The 13,869-nt window shown below is 43.7% G+C and overlaps 1 protein-coding gene across 1 annotated transcript in view; it reads left to right on the forward strand.

The window, feature by feature from the left end:
• LOC103129447 (sodium channel protein type 3 subunit alpha-like) overlaps positions 1 to 13,869 on the forward strand; it is a 51,443-nt gene that overhangs the window by 20,745 nt on the left and 16,829 nt on the right. Inside the window, exons 2-6 of the mRNA XM_016665070.1 lie at positions 5,335 to 5,499; positions 6,509 to 6,652; positions 7,111 to 7,229; positions 13,147 to 13,236; positions 13,693 to 13,821. Of these exons, the coding sequence (XP_016520556.1) occupies positions 5,377 to 5,499; positions 6,509 to 6,652; positions 7,111 to 7,229; positions 13,147 to 13,236; positions 13,693 to 13,821 (605 nt within the window). The 5' untranslated portion in view covers positions 5,335 to 5,376. The remainder of the gene's footprint in view (positions 1 to 5,334; positions 5,500 to 6,508; positions 6,653 to 7,110; positions 7,230 to 13,146; positions 13,237 to 13,692; positions 13,822 to 13,869) is intronic.

Genomic DNA, 13,869 nt, shown 5'->3' on the forward strand with positions numbered 1-13,869 from the left:
AGAGGGAGACAGGAAACCAGAGAGAGAGAGGGAGACAGGAAACCAGAGAGAGAGAGGGAGACAGGAAACCAGAGAGAGAGAGGGAGACAGGAAACCAGAGAGAGAGAGAGAGACAGGAAACCAGAGAGATAGAGACAAGAAACCAGAGTGAGAGAGACAGGAAACCAGAGTGAGAGAGACAGGAAACCAGAGATAGAGACAGGAAACCACAGAGAGAGAGACAAGAAACCAGAGTGAGAGAGACAGGAAACCAGAGTGAGAGAGACAGGAAACCAGAGAGAGAGACAGGAAACCAGAGAGAGAGTGAGAGAGAGACAGGAAACCAGAGAGAGAGAGGGAGACACGAAACCACAGAGAGTGAGAGAGAGACAGGAAACCAGAGAGAGAGAGACAAGAAACCAGAGAGAGAGAGAGAGGAAACCAGAGCGAGAGAGAGAGACAGGAAACCAGAGAGATAGAGACAGGAAACCAGAGAGAGAGAGAGACAGGAAACCAGAGAGATAGAGACAGGAAACCAGAGAGAGAGAGAGAGAGACAGTAAACCAAAAACCTGGTTTTATTCAGTGAAATCAGGATGTGGTCGTCTAACTGACCAATCAGTGTTGAGACGTTTCATCCATAAATCATCTTCAGCTCCTCATTGGCTCAGTTTGTTTACAGAAGGAAAATCCACAGAAATGAAGGGTTTATCTAATGAGACGTGATTCTCTGAGATGGAATCCTGCAGCAGATCCATCGACAGTCCTGACGCGCCGCCATCCGTCCGCCATTTTGAAACTTTGGGACCAGATTGTTGGATTTCCTTGTTCGTTGTGTAGATCTTTATCGGTTCTGTTTTCTTTGGGATTCTTCAGATCATTTAGATCTGCAGCTGAATGAGAAACACTCGGAGTCCAAAGCGGGGTTCAGGGGCCATATGTGGCCCTTGGAGTAGCTGTGTGGCCCCTTGATGCAGCTTAGATAGAGACTTTTGGTGTTTTTCAAACAAACTTAACAAATTTATGTTAGAAAATTTTAGGAATTAAACAATGTTTTTCTTTTTTACCTTGTGCCACTAATCTCCAACTTTTTACTCAGAAACAAACTTAGCAGTAAGTAAAATGGGATGAGAGACAGTGCTGCTGGGGAGGGAGCGGTGACGCTGCAGCGGTTCTGCAGAACATTACCTCAGCAGATGTGGGGGAATCTCGTTCTGCATCGCCATGGCGACGCCCCGGTCCCCTCCGTCCTCTGCCAGCCGGGCTTGGCGTCCTGCCTGGATCCACTGATTCATGTCCGGCGGGTCGGCAGTGCCGTGACCGAACGCACCTTCTCCTCTCAGACTAATTGGATTGAAGGTGCTGCGCTTTCCCACTGAAACACGGGACCTCGAACGCACCGCGTAGTCCATACATGTCCTGCTGGGTCCTATCAGGGTACCATCAGTTCAGTCTAAAACTGATCGGTTTGTCTTGTTGAGTCAACATTTATTCAGATCGTTTCAGTTTCTGATGATCTGATTGGTCAGACTGAAGCACCAGCCAGTGGGAAGTTTTGAATAAGCCAGGGAAGCAGCAGCGCCCCCTAACTGTGCTGCCTCCAAACTGCAGCACAGAGCTTCCAGGAAGTTCCTGGTTCTGGAGGAGGAACGGGTTGAGATGAAACGATGTGAAGCAGAACCATTACGGACCGGTCCACCGGACCAGCAGAACTTCCCTTTAGAGGCTGTGCAGATCCGTGGGAGCCCGTCTGCAAGCTACACTGTAAAAAATAAACATTTTATTTATTTAGCCCTCCTAGGAGAAACAAAGGCAGTTCATTTTTCAGTCATATTATTCAATTTACCAATTAAATCTTTAGCTAACTAGCTAAATAGTTAGCTTGTTTTCTAACAAGCTAATTAATTAGCTTGTTTAGATAATTAGTTATGTATCAATAAGTGGAAGTGGACTACCAAAATAAAAGCTTGTACTTCTGATTTTCTTTATGATCTCTTGCTTTTGAATCGTGTTGTTTCGTCTTTATCACAGTTGAGTTTCTCAGCGATCATTGTTGCATCCGACCCATTAGTTTTGGATTTAGTTTTATTTTGAAAGTCTAGCTTTTCCCGGATTGATGGTTCTTGTTTTTATGGGTCCATTTAAAGGTTCTGATCGGTTCTGCTGCTGAGATGAAGTTCTACAGTCAAACCGTTTTATTCATATCGGCTCCATCTGGGGAACGTGACCCCACAACATGCTGCTGCCACCACCGTGTCTCACTGCGGGTTTGATGCTCTTCTGGCGGTCGGTTTTTGGTTTCATGATTTCTGAATGTGAACCAGAGGAATCATCACAGAAGTGGATCTGGAACTTAAACCCTCAATTTTCATAAATCTAAAACATTCCTGAAGGGTTTTTAGCCTCTTGGATGTTTTTGTTGCAGAATTTGGACTAAATGAAATTTAACCTGCTGTCGGTAAAAAGGATCAGTTTGTTCCAGAGGTTAAAGTCACACGATGTGATGAGAGGAAACAGAGAGAGGAGGAGGTTCGCTAAAGAACCCGATGGAGGCTGCATGAGAGGAAGAGCGCACACACACACACACACACACACACACACACACACACACACACGGGAGCAGGGCCTGGAAGCAGCAGTAAACAAGCTGCATCCAACACTAAGAACGTCTTCAGTGAATCTTTTTACCTGATTCTCCCTTTGTGGGAAAATAAAGGCTGTTTCTACTTTATTTTTTATTCTTGAGTGTAAAAACAAACATTTGGATCTCTGGTTTCCTCAAACTGACTTTAGTTTGGTTTGGTTTTTAGTTTCCCTTCAGTTTTTAACAGTTTACACACAACAGCAGGATTTACCTTATTTAAGCTCTGATGTTTATAACTGGAGACATTAATGTTCATGTTAACAGCAGAAAAAGTAAAATGGAGCTTATTGTTTCTGACATGGAGAGTTGAACATTTCTTGGTGTGTCTGAGTGTGTAACTAGCAGAATGCTAAAGATAGTCTATTTAACATTTAAAACTCCTGGTTCGTCTGCCGTTGTTCAGATTACTAAAATCTTCCTTTCTACCTGCAATGCATCTTGGGAAAGTGTGAGCTGGGGAATATGCATCACAGTGACTTAATAAACATTAAAATGTGATCTCTGAATGTTTCTGCCCCTGAATTTGAACCCAAACCCAATGAGCTGAAAATCCAAGATGGCCGACGCGTAAGGCTAGCTGAAGGAACAGCCGGTTTGGTTCCTAGGAAGCCCGCCACATGTTTTCACTCTATTAGTGAACGCGCCTCGTCAGTGTATAGATATATGAAATGCAAAGAGATAAATCAAAGTTAAATAAGAGTTATTGGAGCTGATGGTGGTTGCCATGGTAACTGAGCATAAAACAAGCTAATCTCTGGTTTTCTGGCTTTCAACTGGACTTGGTTGAATATTTATAAACATAATTCATTTTTTGGCCATTAGTTTAGGAAGGTGGTGATATAATATTCAGTGTATCTTCCAGTCAGACTGCCTTATCGTTGCTGTCATGTTGCTGCTTGTAGATAATTTCAGCAGGTTTATTGTTTCCCTGATGAGTCCTGAGCTTTTAGTACGTGACAAAGTGTGGCAGCAGAATGGAAAGCAGGGCTGAGGAGCTCATCAGGAGCTACTGTACTTGACGTGTGTGTGTGTGTGTGTGTGCGTGTGTGTGTGTGTGTGTGTGTGTGACTGAGTGGATGACAGCATTTGATAAGAACAGGAACCAGAGCCAACTTTTCCTTTCATGTGGACACAAACACACACTGCAGAAATCAGATTTGAGAGCTGTGAAGAAGAAATGCATGAAGGCTTGAAAAACGAGGCCTGTCCAATCATTGGATTAGGCTCCGCAGCAGATGGCCTGGACACACACCTGTTAAACACTCACACACTCTCAGTCTAGGCTTTTGAAGCTAACAGCATTAGCTGCTAGCATGCTTCGCTTTCTTCTGCTTGGCTGCGGTAAACCACTACTGTCCACTGGGATTTCTAAATGAACCAGTAAAAGTTAACAGATTATTACTTTCTGAATATTCAGCAGATAAACAGGAAGCCAAACGAGGGTTTGAGGATCTTTCAGCTGCTGTAGCTAATGTAGAAATCACTCATTTATCAGGTCAGTCAGTTTGATATGCTTATAGTATATCAAAGGTTAGCATCTATAAGAGCATCCAACTGTTAGATTCTATAAATTAGCAGCTATTATAGTTGCTACATTAGCAGCTAATATGTTTGCTATCAGTTAGCAGCTGCTGTAGTGGTGGCAGGTTGGCAGCTAATGCTGTTGTTGCAGGTGAGCAGGTAATATATTTTCCACATGTTAGCAGGTATTATAGTAGCCAAATGATAGCAGCTATAACAGCGGTCGCAGGTTTGAAGCTAGTTTAGTTGCTACATGATAACAGCTAATATGTTTAAAACAAGTGAGCAGCTGCTGGAGAATGTTGTTAGAAGCTTGTAATGACATTAGCCTTTATCTGGTATAATAAATAATGACTGTTTGTTACACTGCTTTACCTAAAATGCCTTTTGAAGATCTGTTTGCTAATCTTTGGCGTTTTGATGTTTACATATTTGTGAAAATATGTAACCCAGAAAGTAGCATCAACATTCCTTTAGTGTTAACATGTTATATTCAGGCTTCATTTATTCCTCTAACAGGTATTTTAGTATCTAATTACTACACAGTTTGTACTTATTTATCTTTTCAGTCACTGCTAGAAAGTTAAATCTAATTGTTCGTATGATTCCTGGCCCCCTGACAGTCGACGGCAGCTTAAAACAGACCAAGCTGCAGATTATTGACTGTAACATTCATACATTCAGCAGACAGTTGTTGCTTTTATGGGATCTCCTGTTGAAACTGGAACAAAGACCAACTGATGATTCAGAAACGAAGGGAACCCAGAGCGTACAGTAAGGAGCGTCAGGAGGAGGTAGATGAGTTTCTCAGGCTGATTGCTGGCTGTTGGAGCCTCTGAGTGCGGCTCTAATGACGAAGCCTGCGATGCTGTGGGTCGTCCTGAGCGGCAGGTCGCCGTCTCAGAGGACGTAATCAACCTGGCAGAGAAGAAACCGCCAAATCATCCTCACTCTGCAGGTCCTCGAATCAAACGCTCCTCATCTCATGATTTAACGATCCCAAATATTCTCAACAGGTGTCTGAACAGTCTGACACCCGATTACAGGAGGAGGCTCGTTTCTGGAGCAAAGGCATAAAAATGTGAAAATACTCTTGGTTTCTGTTTGAGGCATGCTTCGGTTGGTGAAGAGGGAAGCAGAATAACGATAAGAAATGCTGGACGTCTAAGCGTGTGGTCTGTGTGTCTGCAGCTGGTATACCGGGCCAGTTAGCAGCAGGATCAGGATGAGAAGATGGCTGGCTACGTGTTTCCAATGGGACCAGAGAGCTTTAAGCGCTTCACGCCGGACTCCCTGGCGGCCATCGAACAGCGCATCGCCCAGGAGGAGGCCCGACGCAAAAAGCAGTACCAGGAGGTACGTATGGACCCGCCTGGCGCCCGCCTGGGCCGGCGCCCGCCTGGGAACACTAACCAGAAACGGAAACAGGAAGTAACCAGTTTCCTCCTGAACGGGTTGTCAGCTAACCCGGGTTAGCCTTTATTGTTGGCTAACATCCATCATTATCTGTAAATGAAAAATAATAAAGTTATTCTTATAAACATTAGTGAACTCCGTAGTTAAACCTGTTAATGTTTTCCACTGAAATCTGGAGGCAACATTTTGTTTAAAACTGAAACCTTTTAGTTCCTGAGTGAAGCTGCCCTCCACCGAGGTCAGAGGTCATCATCAAAAGCAACACAAATGAAAATGTTTGCTGCACAAACATATTTGAGTTGATTGACACAAAATTTAGTCTGTTTTGAAGAAAGTTGAGGTCCAACTTCACTCAGATTAAAACCCAGGAGGATTTTTGTTTTGTTGGGTCAAATTGTGATGCTAAGCTAACTGACGCTACGTTAGCGCTCAATTCAGAGTTTTTGGCTGAAATGCGATTTAATTTTTCTTTTAATTTTGTTTTTTTGTGTAGTATTTCATACATTTCATTAAATGCGACTTCTGTGTGACTCGTTTGGGGTCGGAAAGCGTAAAGATGGCCGCCGTCGCCATCTGTGGATGGATTTTATCATTTTCTCAGAGCATCGTCACCAGATCAGAACCAGACGAACCGTTGTTCATGTCCAGTTTTACTGTCTGGTTGTTTTATTATTATGACGCATCAGTAACGTAAGAGTCGGATAAAATGCGACATCTGAGTTAGTTCCACATATAGAGGAACTTTGTATGCAGATTTTTGGGGCGAGTAGATCTGAACTGGGCCGCTTAGGTTGCTCTGAAAAAATCAGATAAGAGCAAAGTAAATCGGATTCGGGTCGCATTTACCAGTTCTACTCCAAAACAGAAAGTTCCTGTTCCCTCACTGAAAATACAAACAAAATGAAGGCAGACGAAACGCCATAATCATAAATGTTGTTTTGTCTGTAAGGACCTGGGCGATGTGGAGCTGCCCCGGCCCCGGCCCGACCTGGAGGCGGGGAAGCAGCTGCCCCGGATCTTTGCCGACATCCCGTCTCACCTGGTGGGCGTTCCCCTGGAGGACATCGACCCCTACTACTTCAGGGACCAGAGGGTAGCGTCCTGTCCACATGGTTCTGACCAGACACAAATCTAAGCTTTTCACAAGATCCTGAATTTATTTCCCGGTTTTGGCAGTGAAAGGCTTCCGTAATTCTGCTCTTGAAATTCAAAGCAATTATTCAGAGAAAAACTGCTAAAACCTGCACTATTTATTATATCTGTGTGTAAAATATTAAATGATTGTTTATCACTTTTAGTTGAAGTTATGACAGAACAGCTGGTGGCTCCAGATCTGCCTGTTCTGATGAATGAGTCCAAACACAAAACATCCAAATAATCCTGACTTCCATCATTCATTCATGTTTATCTCATAAAACCAGCAGGAAGTGATTGTTTGATTTCTAAGGCTCAGGTTGGGTCCTATAGAAGAAAACGGTTAAATCATTTTTTGCAGTGTGGAGCAGTAGGATTTGCTGTTTCTGCAGTGAAGCGTTTCTGTTTCTCTGGCAGACTTTCATAGTGCTGAACAAAGGGAAGGCCATCTTCCGCTTCAGCGCCACGTCGGCGCTCTACATGTTCAGCCCGTTCCACCCCATCCGCAGGCTCGCCATCCGGATCCTGGTCCATTCATATCCTTCACTCTGCTGGGGGTCAAAGGTCAGTCAGGCTGGGTTGGTGAGAACTCAACCCGGTTGGACCTGATCTGTTGAGGCAGATCTGTGTTTGATGGAGTTTAAAGAGAACGGACGGTCATATTTAGACGATTAAAGGGACATTTCACAGATTTTACTCCCAGGTATCGGCTCAGTAAATGTCCTGGTTTTTAGTCCATCTGTGTTTTCAAACATGCAGAAACAAGGCGCTGTTCAAACATCAGGAAACAGATTCTGGTTCCGACTCTAATCTCCACTGACCACAAACATCTCTGCTGACTTTTAATTTCAGATAAAGTCACTTGTTCTGCTCCCAGCCCAGCGATTAGCGCTGCCTTTAAATGGCAGCGAATAGATGGTGATGTAAGTGCATTTCCTCCATTAATCAACAAAATAATTAAGCTACTTTTTCTAAAAGCACTTGCTGCTGAAACACCAGCACACTGACTTATCCCATTAAAAGCTCAATTATGGCTGCAAACAAATCTATTTTCTTTCCTCCGAACATTAACAGCTCAGCAGGCTGGGCGGCTCTGCCTGGATGTAGCTGGAAGAAAACCACCAGTTTGTTCTGCAGGACGAATGTTTTTATTTCAGGATGCAGAAAAGTCCGGTTTGGTTGGTGAGGTGTGAATGCTAATCGACCTCTGAACCTCGGTCTGGGTTCAGTTGAAGTGACTTCTGGTTCAGTTTGAATTCGTATGTGAGCGCCCCCACAGGCCAGGAGGGGAACAGGGTGCTCAGAGGGTTTGACTCAGAGCCTCTGAATCTACATGTTAGCATTTAGATGCTATTTTAGGCTAGCATAGCTTCACTGCTAGGCTAACTCCTTTTAGCACAACCACAGTCTTTTCCATCAGATCATGTAGAAGCAGAAATTAAACCCCAGGGAGCTGAAAGCAGCAGCTCTGTTTCCCTGTTTGTTGTTAGCGGATGTTGCTTGTGCGTCAGATTTACGGGGGTACCAGAAACATGTAGATACAAAGGTTCCTCTCTGGACTTTTGTTAATAAAAAATATAAAAGATGAAATTAAAAATGAAAGTGTTGAAATTTTTGATGTAATTGCCACAAACTTAAATGCTGGTGTTGAAAAGTGGTTTAAATCAATAAACTCCACATAGAGACTTTATGCAATTAATTATACTTTCAAATCTACTGATATTTATTGATTCTCTCATGGAAAAAAATGGAAAAATAGTAAAATTAACATTTTAGTGAGATTTTTTTTTTAATCAAAATTTATCGTGACGATAAATCAAAATTCTTATGACGATAAATTTTTCTGGATAATTGATAAACGCTCAGCTCTGTTTATGAATCAGCTGCTGATGTTTGTTTATTCGACACGACTGGATCCTTTTGTTTGAATATTAGTTATTTTATGTTGCTGGAGTCATAAAATAAATGTTTGTCAGATTCATCGCTTTGGTGTTAAATTAAATTATATCTGTATTTATGTTTTCTGTCAGTTGATTTAGTTCAGATTATTGTTTATATTTGCTCAGATTAACCCAGATAAAGTAAAGTCTGGATTATTGTTTGGCTTTTCTAAGCCGTCTTGTCTGCTGAACTGAGCTTAGTAGACATGATGTGAAAATAATAAATCCCTCCTCTGCTGATAACTCGTATTAAATGCCGTTAATGTAGTTGAAGTAATTCCAGGGTGATAAATAAAATGTAGAGGATTTTTTAAAAATTACACTTCATTAAAATAAAAACAAAAGCTGGCAGCGCTGCTCCCATTTAGAAGAATAAAAATGTCTCAGAGCTTTTAGGCCCACACATCATTAGTCACTCAGGCGCTTTAATCGCAGCGCTGCTGCCGAAAACGGCCAGGAATCTCCTGTGACCAGTTTTACCTGGACGGACTCCAGACCGGACTGACGGACGGGTATCGCCACGAAACGCCCGCCGACCACAAACAGAAACAGGAAGTATCGACCGGGTTTAATCAGAGCAGATCTGCACGCACACACACACACACACACACACACACACACACACACACACACAGAAATAAACACTCAGGTTAAAATGCAGCTGGTCTGAGGATAAAACCCGACTCCCTGTCTTTACCAGAACATAATGCATCTGAAAATGTTTAAATTACAGATGAATTAAATCAGATGCATTTTTTCTGCTAATTATAATCATAAAAACAGAATTTCTTGACATGGTGAAGTTTAGGAAACTGTGCTTTAATAAATGAGGCTTTTAGAAAATAGAAATAATTTTGGTGATTCTAGTTGAAATGAAACATAAAATTTTAATATGATTTAACTAAAGAAAAGGAAAAGAAAAGCATTTACATAAAGGTTACGCCAGCGTCTATATATGGTGGTGACTTCCTGTTGTAGACGCTTCGATTCTGTGGTTTAATTATGTTTGATCCACTTTAGAACCCAATAAAAAGGCTCTAAAGTGTTTCTTTAAAGAATTCATTTTCTGGCTCTAAAATCAAATTGTGTGACCTTTGACCTTTGAATGTAAAGAAAACAGCCGAGTGAAGCTCGTTTCACCGTTAAACCTTCATGCTTCAGGCCACATGTTGGTGGTAACTGTGGTGTGTTGGCCCCGCCCCTTTTGGCCCCGCCCCTTTTGGCCCCGCCCCCTTAGCCCCGCCCCTTTGGCTCCAGCCAACATGTCAGACGTTCCTTCACACCTCCACTGCCTCCATCCTCACCGGCTATTTTTACAGCAGGAAGCGGCTGCTGCTGGAGGCCGCCGCGCTGCCGTCGTCACGGGGATCGGCGGGTGAGGAGGTCGGCAGCGAGGTGTGTGTGTGTGTGTGTGTGTGTGTGTGTGAATGAGTGAAGTGGACCTTCAGTCTGGGCTCTAGAAGTGTTTGTGGAGGATGAAGTGTGTTCTGGAGCGCTGCCCGACCGCGGCGGCGCCACCCTGACAGGCTGCGGCGTGATCCGCGGACACACTCACTAATTCTCCATCAGAACCGCTTTTATCTGACAGAACCCATCCAAACGGGTCCGTCACTTCGGCGCCGACCGCCCGGCTTCGGAGGTGTGAGAAACGATCGGGATGGAGGTTCTGGTTCTGAGGAAGGCAACCGAAACCGCAGAACCAGAGACTAAAACAACCAGAACTAAACGACAGTTCTGCCATAAAATACTAAATGAGGATGTTAAAGTGGAAAAACACAAGAAAACATGATGCAGGTTTTCTGACCCGTTGGGTCTTTAATATTCAGCTTAGAGTTTAACATTTTTCAGAACCATCACAAGGTGATTAAATCTAAACAATAAGACTGCACCCAAACAACTAAAACAACGTAGTTTTCCCAGAGAAAATGATTTGATATTTTAATTTTAAAATGTATGGGAACTCTGTGAAAGCTTAGCCCCGCCCCCTGACAAATTCCAGCCAAGTGGGCGGAGCCAACGGGCACTGTGGGCGTGACCAAGTGTAGGAATGAGCAGGATGAGAGAATTGAATTGGCTGCTATATTTAGCCAGTTTATTTTCAAAAAAGCCACTAGCATTAAAGCTCTTCCTTCTCTGCTGCCCTCTTCAGGCGAACGGTGGCTACTGCAGTCTAATTGTCCTATTGGATCCAGCAGCTTGGTTGGGGTCAACCCTAAAGTCTGGGGATAAAACCCTCTCACTCAGACACGCCCCCTGGTGGCAAGTCAGGAGTTGGAAGCGTTTCCTGTTGCTCGCTCAGAGCGACTGCTGCTTCACGTTGCTGTAAACGTCTCTGATAACTCAGAAAACTAAATCTGTCATGAGTGGCTTTTTGAAGAAAAGTTGCTAAAGAGCCTGAGAAGTTGCTAAGCTAATGGGTGTTTTCCCTCATTCTGATGTCAACACTTGGCCCCGCCTCCCACTGTCTCTTGGCTCCGCCCACTTTGCTGTCAGGGGGCGGGGCTAAACTTTAGCATGTTAAAATTCTTCCTCCCTAAAGGGCTGGTTCCCCCAAAAATACCTGGAAGAACATCCTGCAGCTCACCTCGCTACGCTAGCAGCTAGTGCCTGAAAAGCCACAAAGGGTGAATTTGCTTGACTGATTTAACAGACTTATGATCCTCATAGACAGAAAAATATAAAGACACATAATACACCACGGCAATAAAAACACCAGAATGTTTAGAGCTTATAAGGAAAATTAATTTTGTCAAAGTGGGGTGATGGTGAGCGCTTATGTGTACTCAGCATCTTACCTACAGTTGATTCTCTTATCACCTACAATCAGATAAAATTAGATTGTTTTTATCAACTGAAGCTTCAGTTTGACCCGTTTCTTGGTTGTTGGTGGTTTTAACCCAGAAGACAAAGGAAACATCGACTTGATCGGATCGCCTGGAGGGGAAAGATGGCAGAATCTGTGGAAATCAGAAGTGGAAATGAGGCAGTGGGAGGAAGATGGATCCCGTGGAGGAAGTGGGAGGTGTAATGACATTAGCTGTACGGTGGCCTGGGAGGGCCACAGCATCAGGGCTACCATTAGCTGATAATTAGCCTCTGGCTGCGCGGCGTGGGGACGTTTGTTTGTCGAGCGCTAACTGTATTATCTCACCAGCTGCCAGCCGCAGCTCAGTCAACAAGTTTTGAGTTTGGGCCGCTCTCGCTCCGGCAGCATGTTCCCTCTGCCAAATTACAATAATTATGATTCATTTATAGCTGTGATTGACGGCTGCGCCGGCTTCCTCCACCCAGCGCGGCAGGTGAAGGTGATATTTAACCTGTTCTGCTGCTGCTGACACTCTGGAAACTTCCCACTCCCCATTATGACATGATTAGAGTGGGCTCTCCTGCAAGGGGGGCGCTAATGGCAGATTAATTTGCTGTATTGAAAGTGGCAGGAATCAGAGGGAAGCGAGGACTCTTCATCTTTATTTAGCTCTAATGAGACGTGGAAGGTAAACTCCTCACACTGACGGCTAAAATCAGACGCGCTGCTTTTATATGTCAGAGTTTAGCTGAAACTCAGAGAAAAGCTGCAGTTCCCCGAATTTTAACAAAACGGCGAAGACGTTTTACCTCCGTGACTAAGAGCTGCAAATTACAGAAAATGACTGTAAATTCAGAGTAATTGTTTTTCTCTTTGTGCCGAACTCTGACCAATGACTAACCAGCAGCCGCAGCCTGTTTTTAGCTTCTCACATGTTTTACTTTCTGAGGAAACTTCAGGCTGGATTCATGTTCTGCTAACATCAATCAGCTGTTAAACACAACAGATTTCACCTGTCTGCACTGACCAGCAGGTAGTTAAAGGTAAGATGATTTCATTCATACAGTAAATAAAATTACATTAAATGTTGGAAAAAATACTTTTGAAAATGTAAAAATTTGGTCAAACTGAAAAACCAAATGAGCCAAAACTAAAGAGGTTTGAATGACTTTAACTGAGTAAAGTTAATATTTAATATTATGAATAAAAACAACTGGATTCTGAATTGAAACGTGAATTTATTTTGAAAATCCAGAATGTGGGAGTGAAATGTGGTCCATTCAGTTTGACTGTGGAGGGAATCTTAGTTTTAAATAAGAAAATAGATCTTCATTTTATTAATATTATTACTATACATCCTAATGTTCTAAATGTCCTGTCATACATTAGTAACGTTGCTCAGGGACAGACTGTAGCCGCTGCCCTGTAAATATCTCGGCCTGCTAGCATTGGGCTGGTTTCACTTCCTGCTTCCTGTTAGAAAAACAAACATCAGTAAAAATACTAAAAACCAACAAAGAAGAAGAAAACTTCCCATTTCCAAAAGAAAACTTTGAATTTCTCATGTTGGGGATCCCAGCTGGAAATAAGCGCACACACCCCCAGATTGTGCATGTAGGGCTGACTCACTGCGGTATCCATAGAAACGAGTCGGTCTTTGTCTTCCTGTGTTAAATGTGAGACGTTGTTCCTCCTTAACCTGCTCACTTTGTTCAGTTTGTTCATCATGTGCACCATCCTGACCAACTGCTGCTTCATGGCCATGTCGGAGCCGGCCAACTGGGCCAAGTACCTGGAGTAAGTACCAGAACCGTCCCGTCTGCAGACATGAGGACGAAGAGGATGTGGCGATGTGATGAAGATGTGTTTAATGAACAGGAAGTGGCGGCGCTGAGGCGGGTCAGAGGTGAATCATGTGCAGCAGAAATGTCAGGCTGCAAATGTCAGAGTCTGGAGGAAACATGTCTGAACCCATCAGGCTGAGCAGATTAACTGAGGCTAACGCTAACGCTGTCAGGCTAGCTGCAGCTCCTCAGGTTGGAGCTTTTTGGCCCTTAAAGGGACCCGTCCGTTAAAGTTTCAGCCTGACGTGACTCTCTGTCCTCATGTCTTCCTCCGCTTCACTTGATGGCTGCAACAAGATGAATAAGTGAAGGATGTTCAGCAGAAGCTTTTATCAATATTTATCCGTCTGTTTCTTATTTATTCCTCCTCCTCTCTCTCCTCTCTGTGTGCCCTCGCTCGCCCGCCCAGGTACACCTTCACAGGTATTTACACCTTCGAGTCGCTCATCAAGATCCTGGCCAGAGGCTTCTGCGTGGGGCCCTTCACCTTCCTGAGGGACCCCTGGAACTGGCTGGACTTCAGCGTCATCGTCATGGCGTGAGTCTCACACACACACAGAGACACACACAGAGACAGAGACACACA

This window comes from Poecilia formosa, unplaced genomic scaffold (genome assembly GCF_000485575.1).
Source record: "Poecilia formosa unplaced genomic scaffold, Poecilia_formosa-5.1.2 Scaffold547, whole genome shotgun sequence".
Lineage (NCBI taxonomy): Eukaryota > Metazoa > Chordata > Actinopteri > Cyprinodontiformes > Poeciliidae > Poecilia > Poecilia formosa.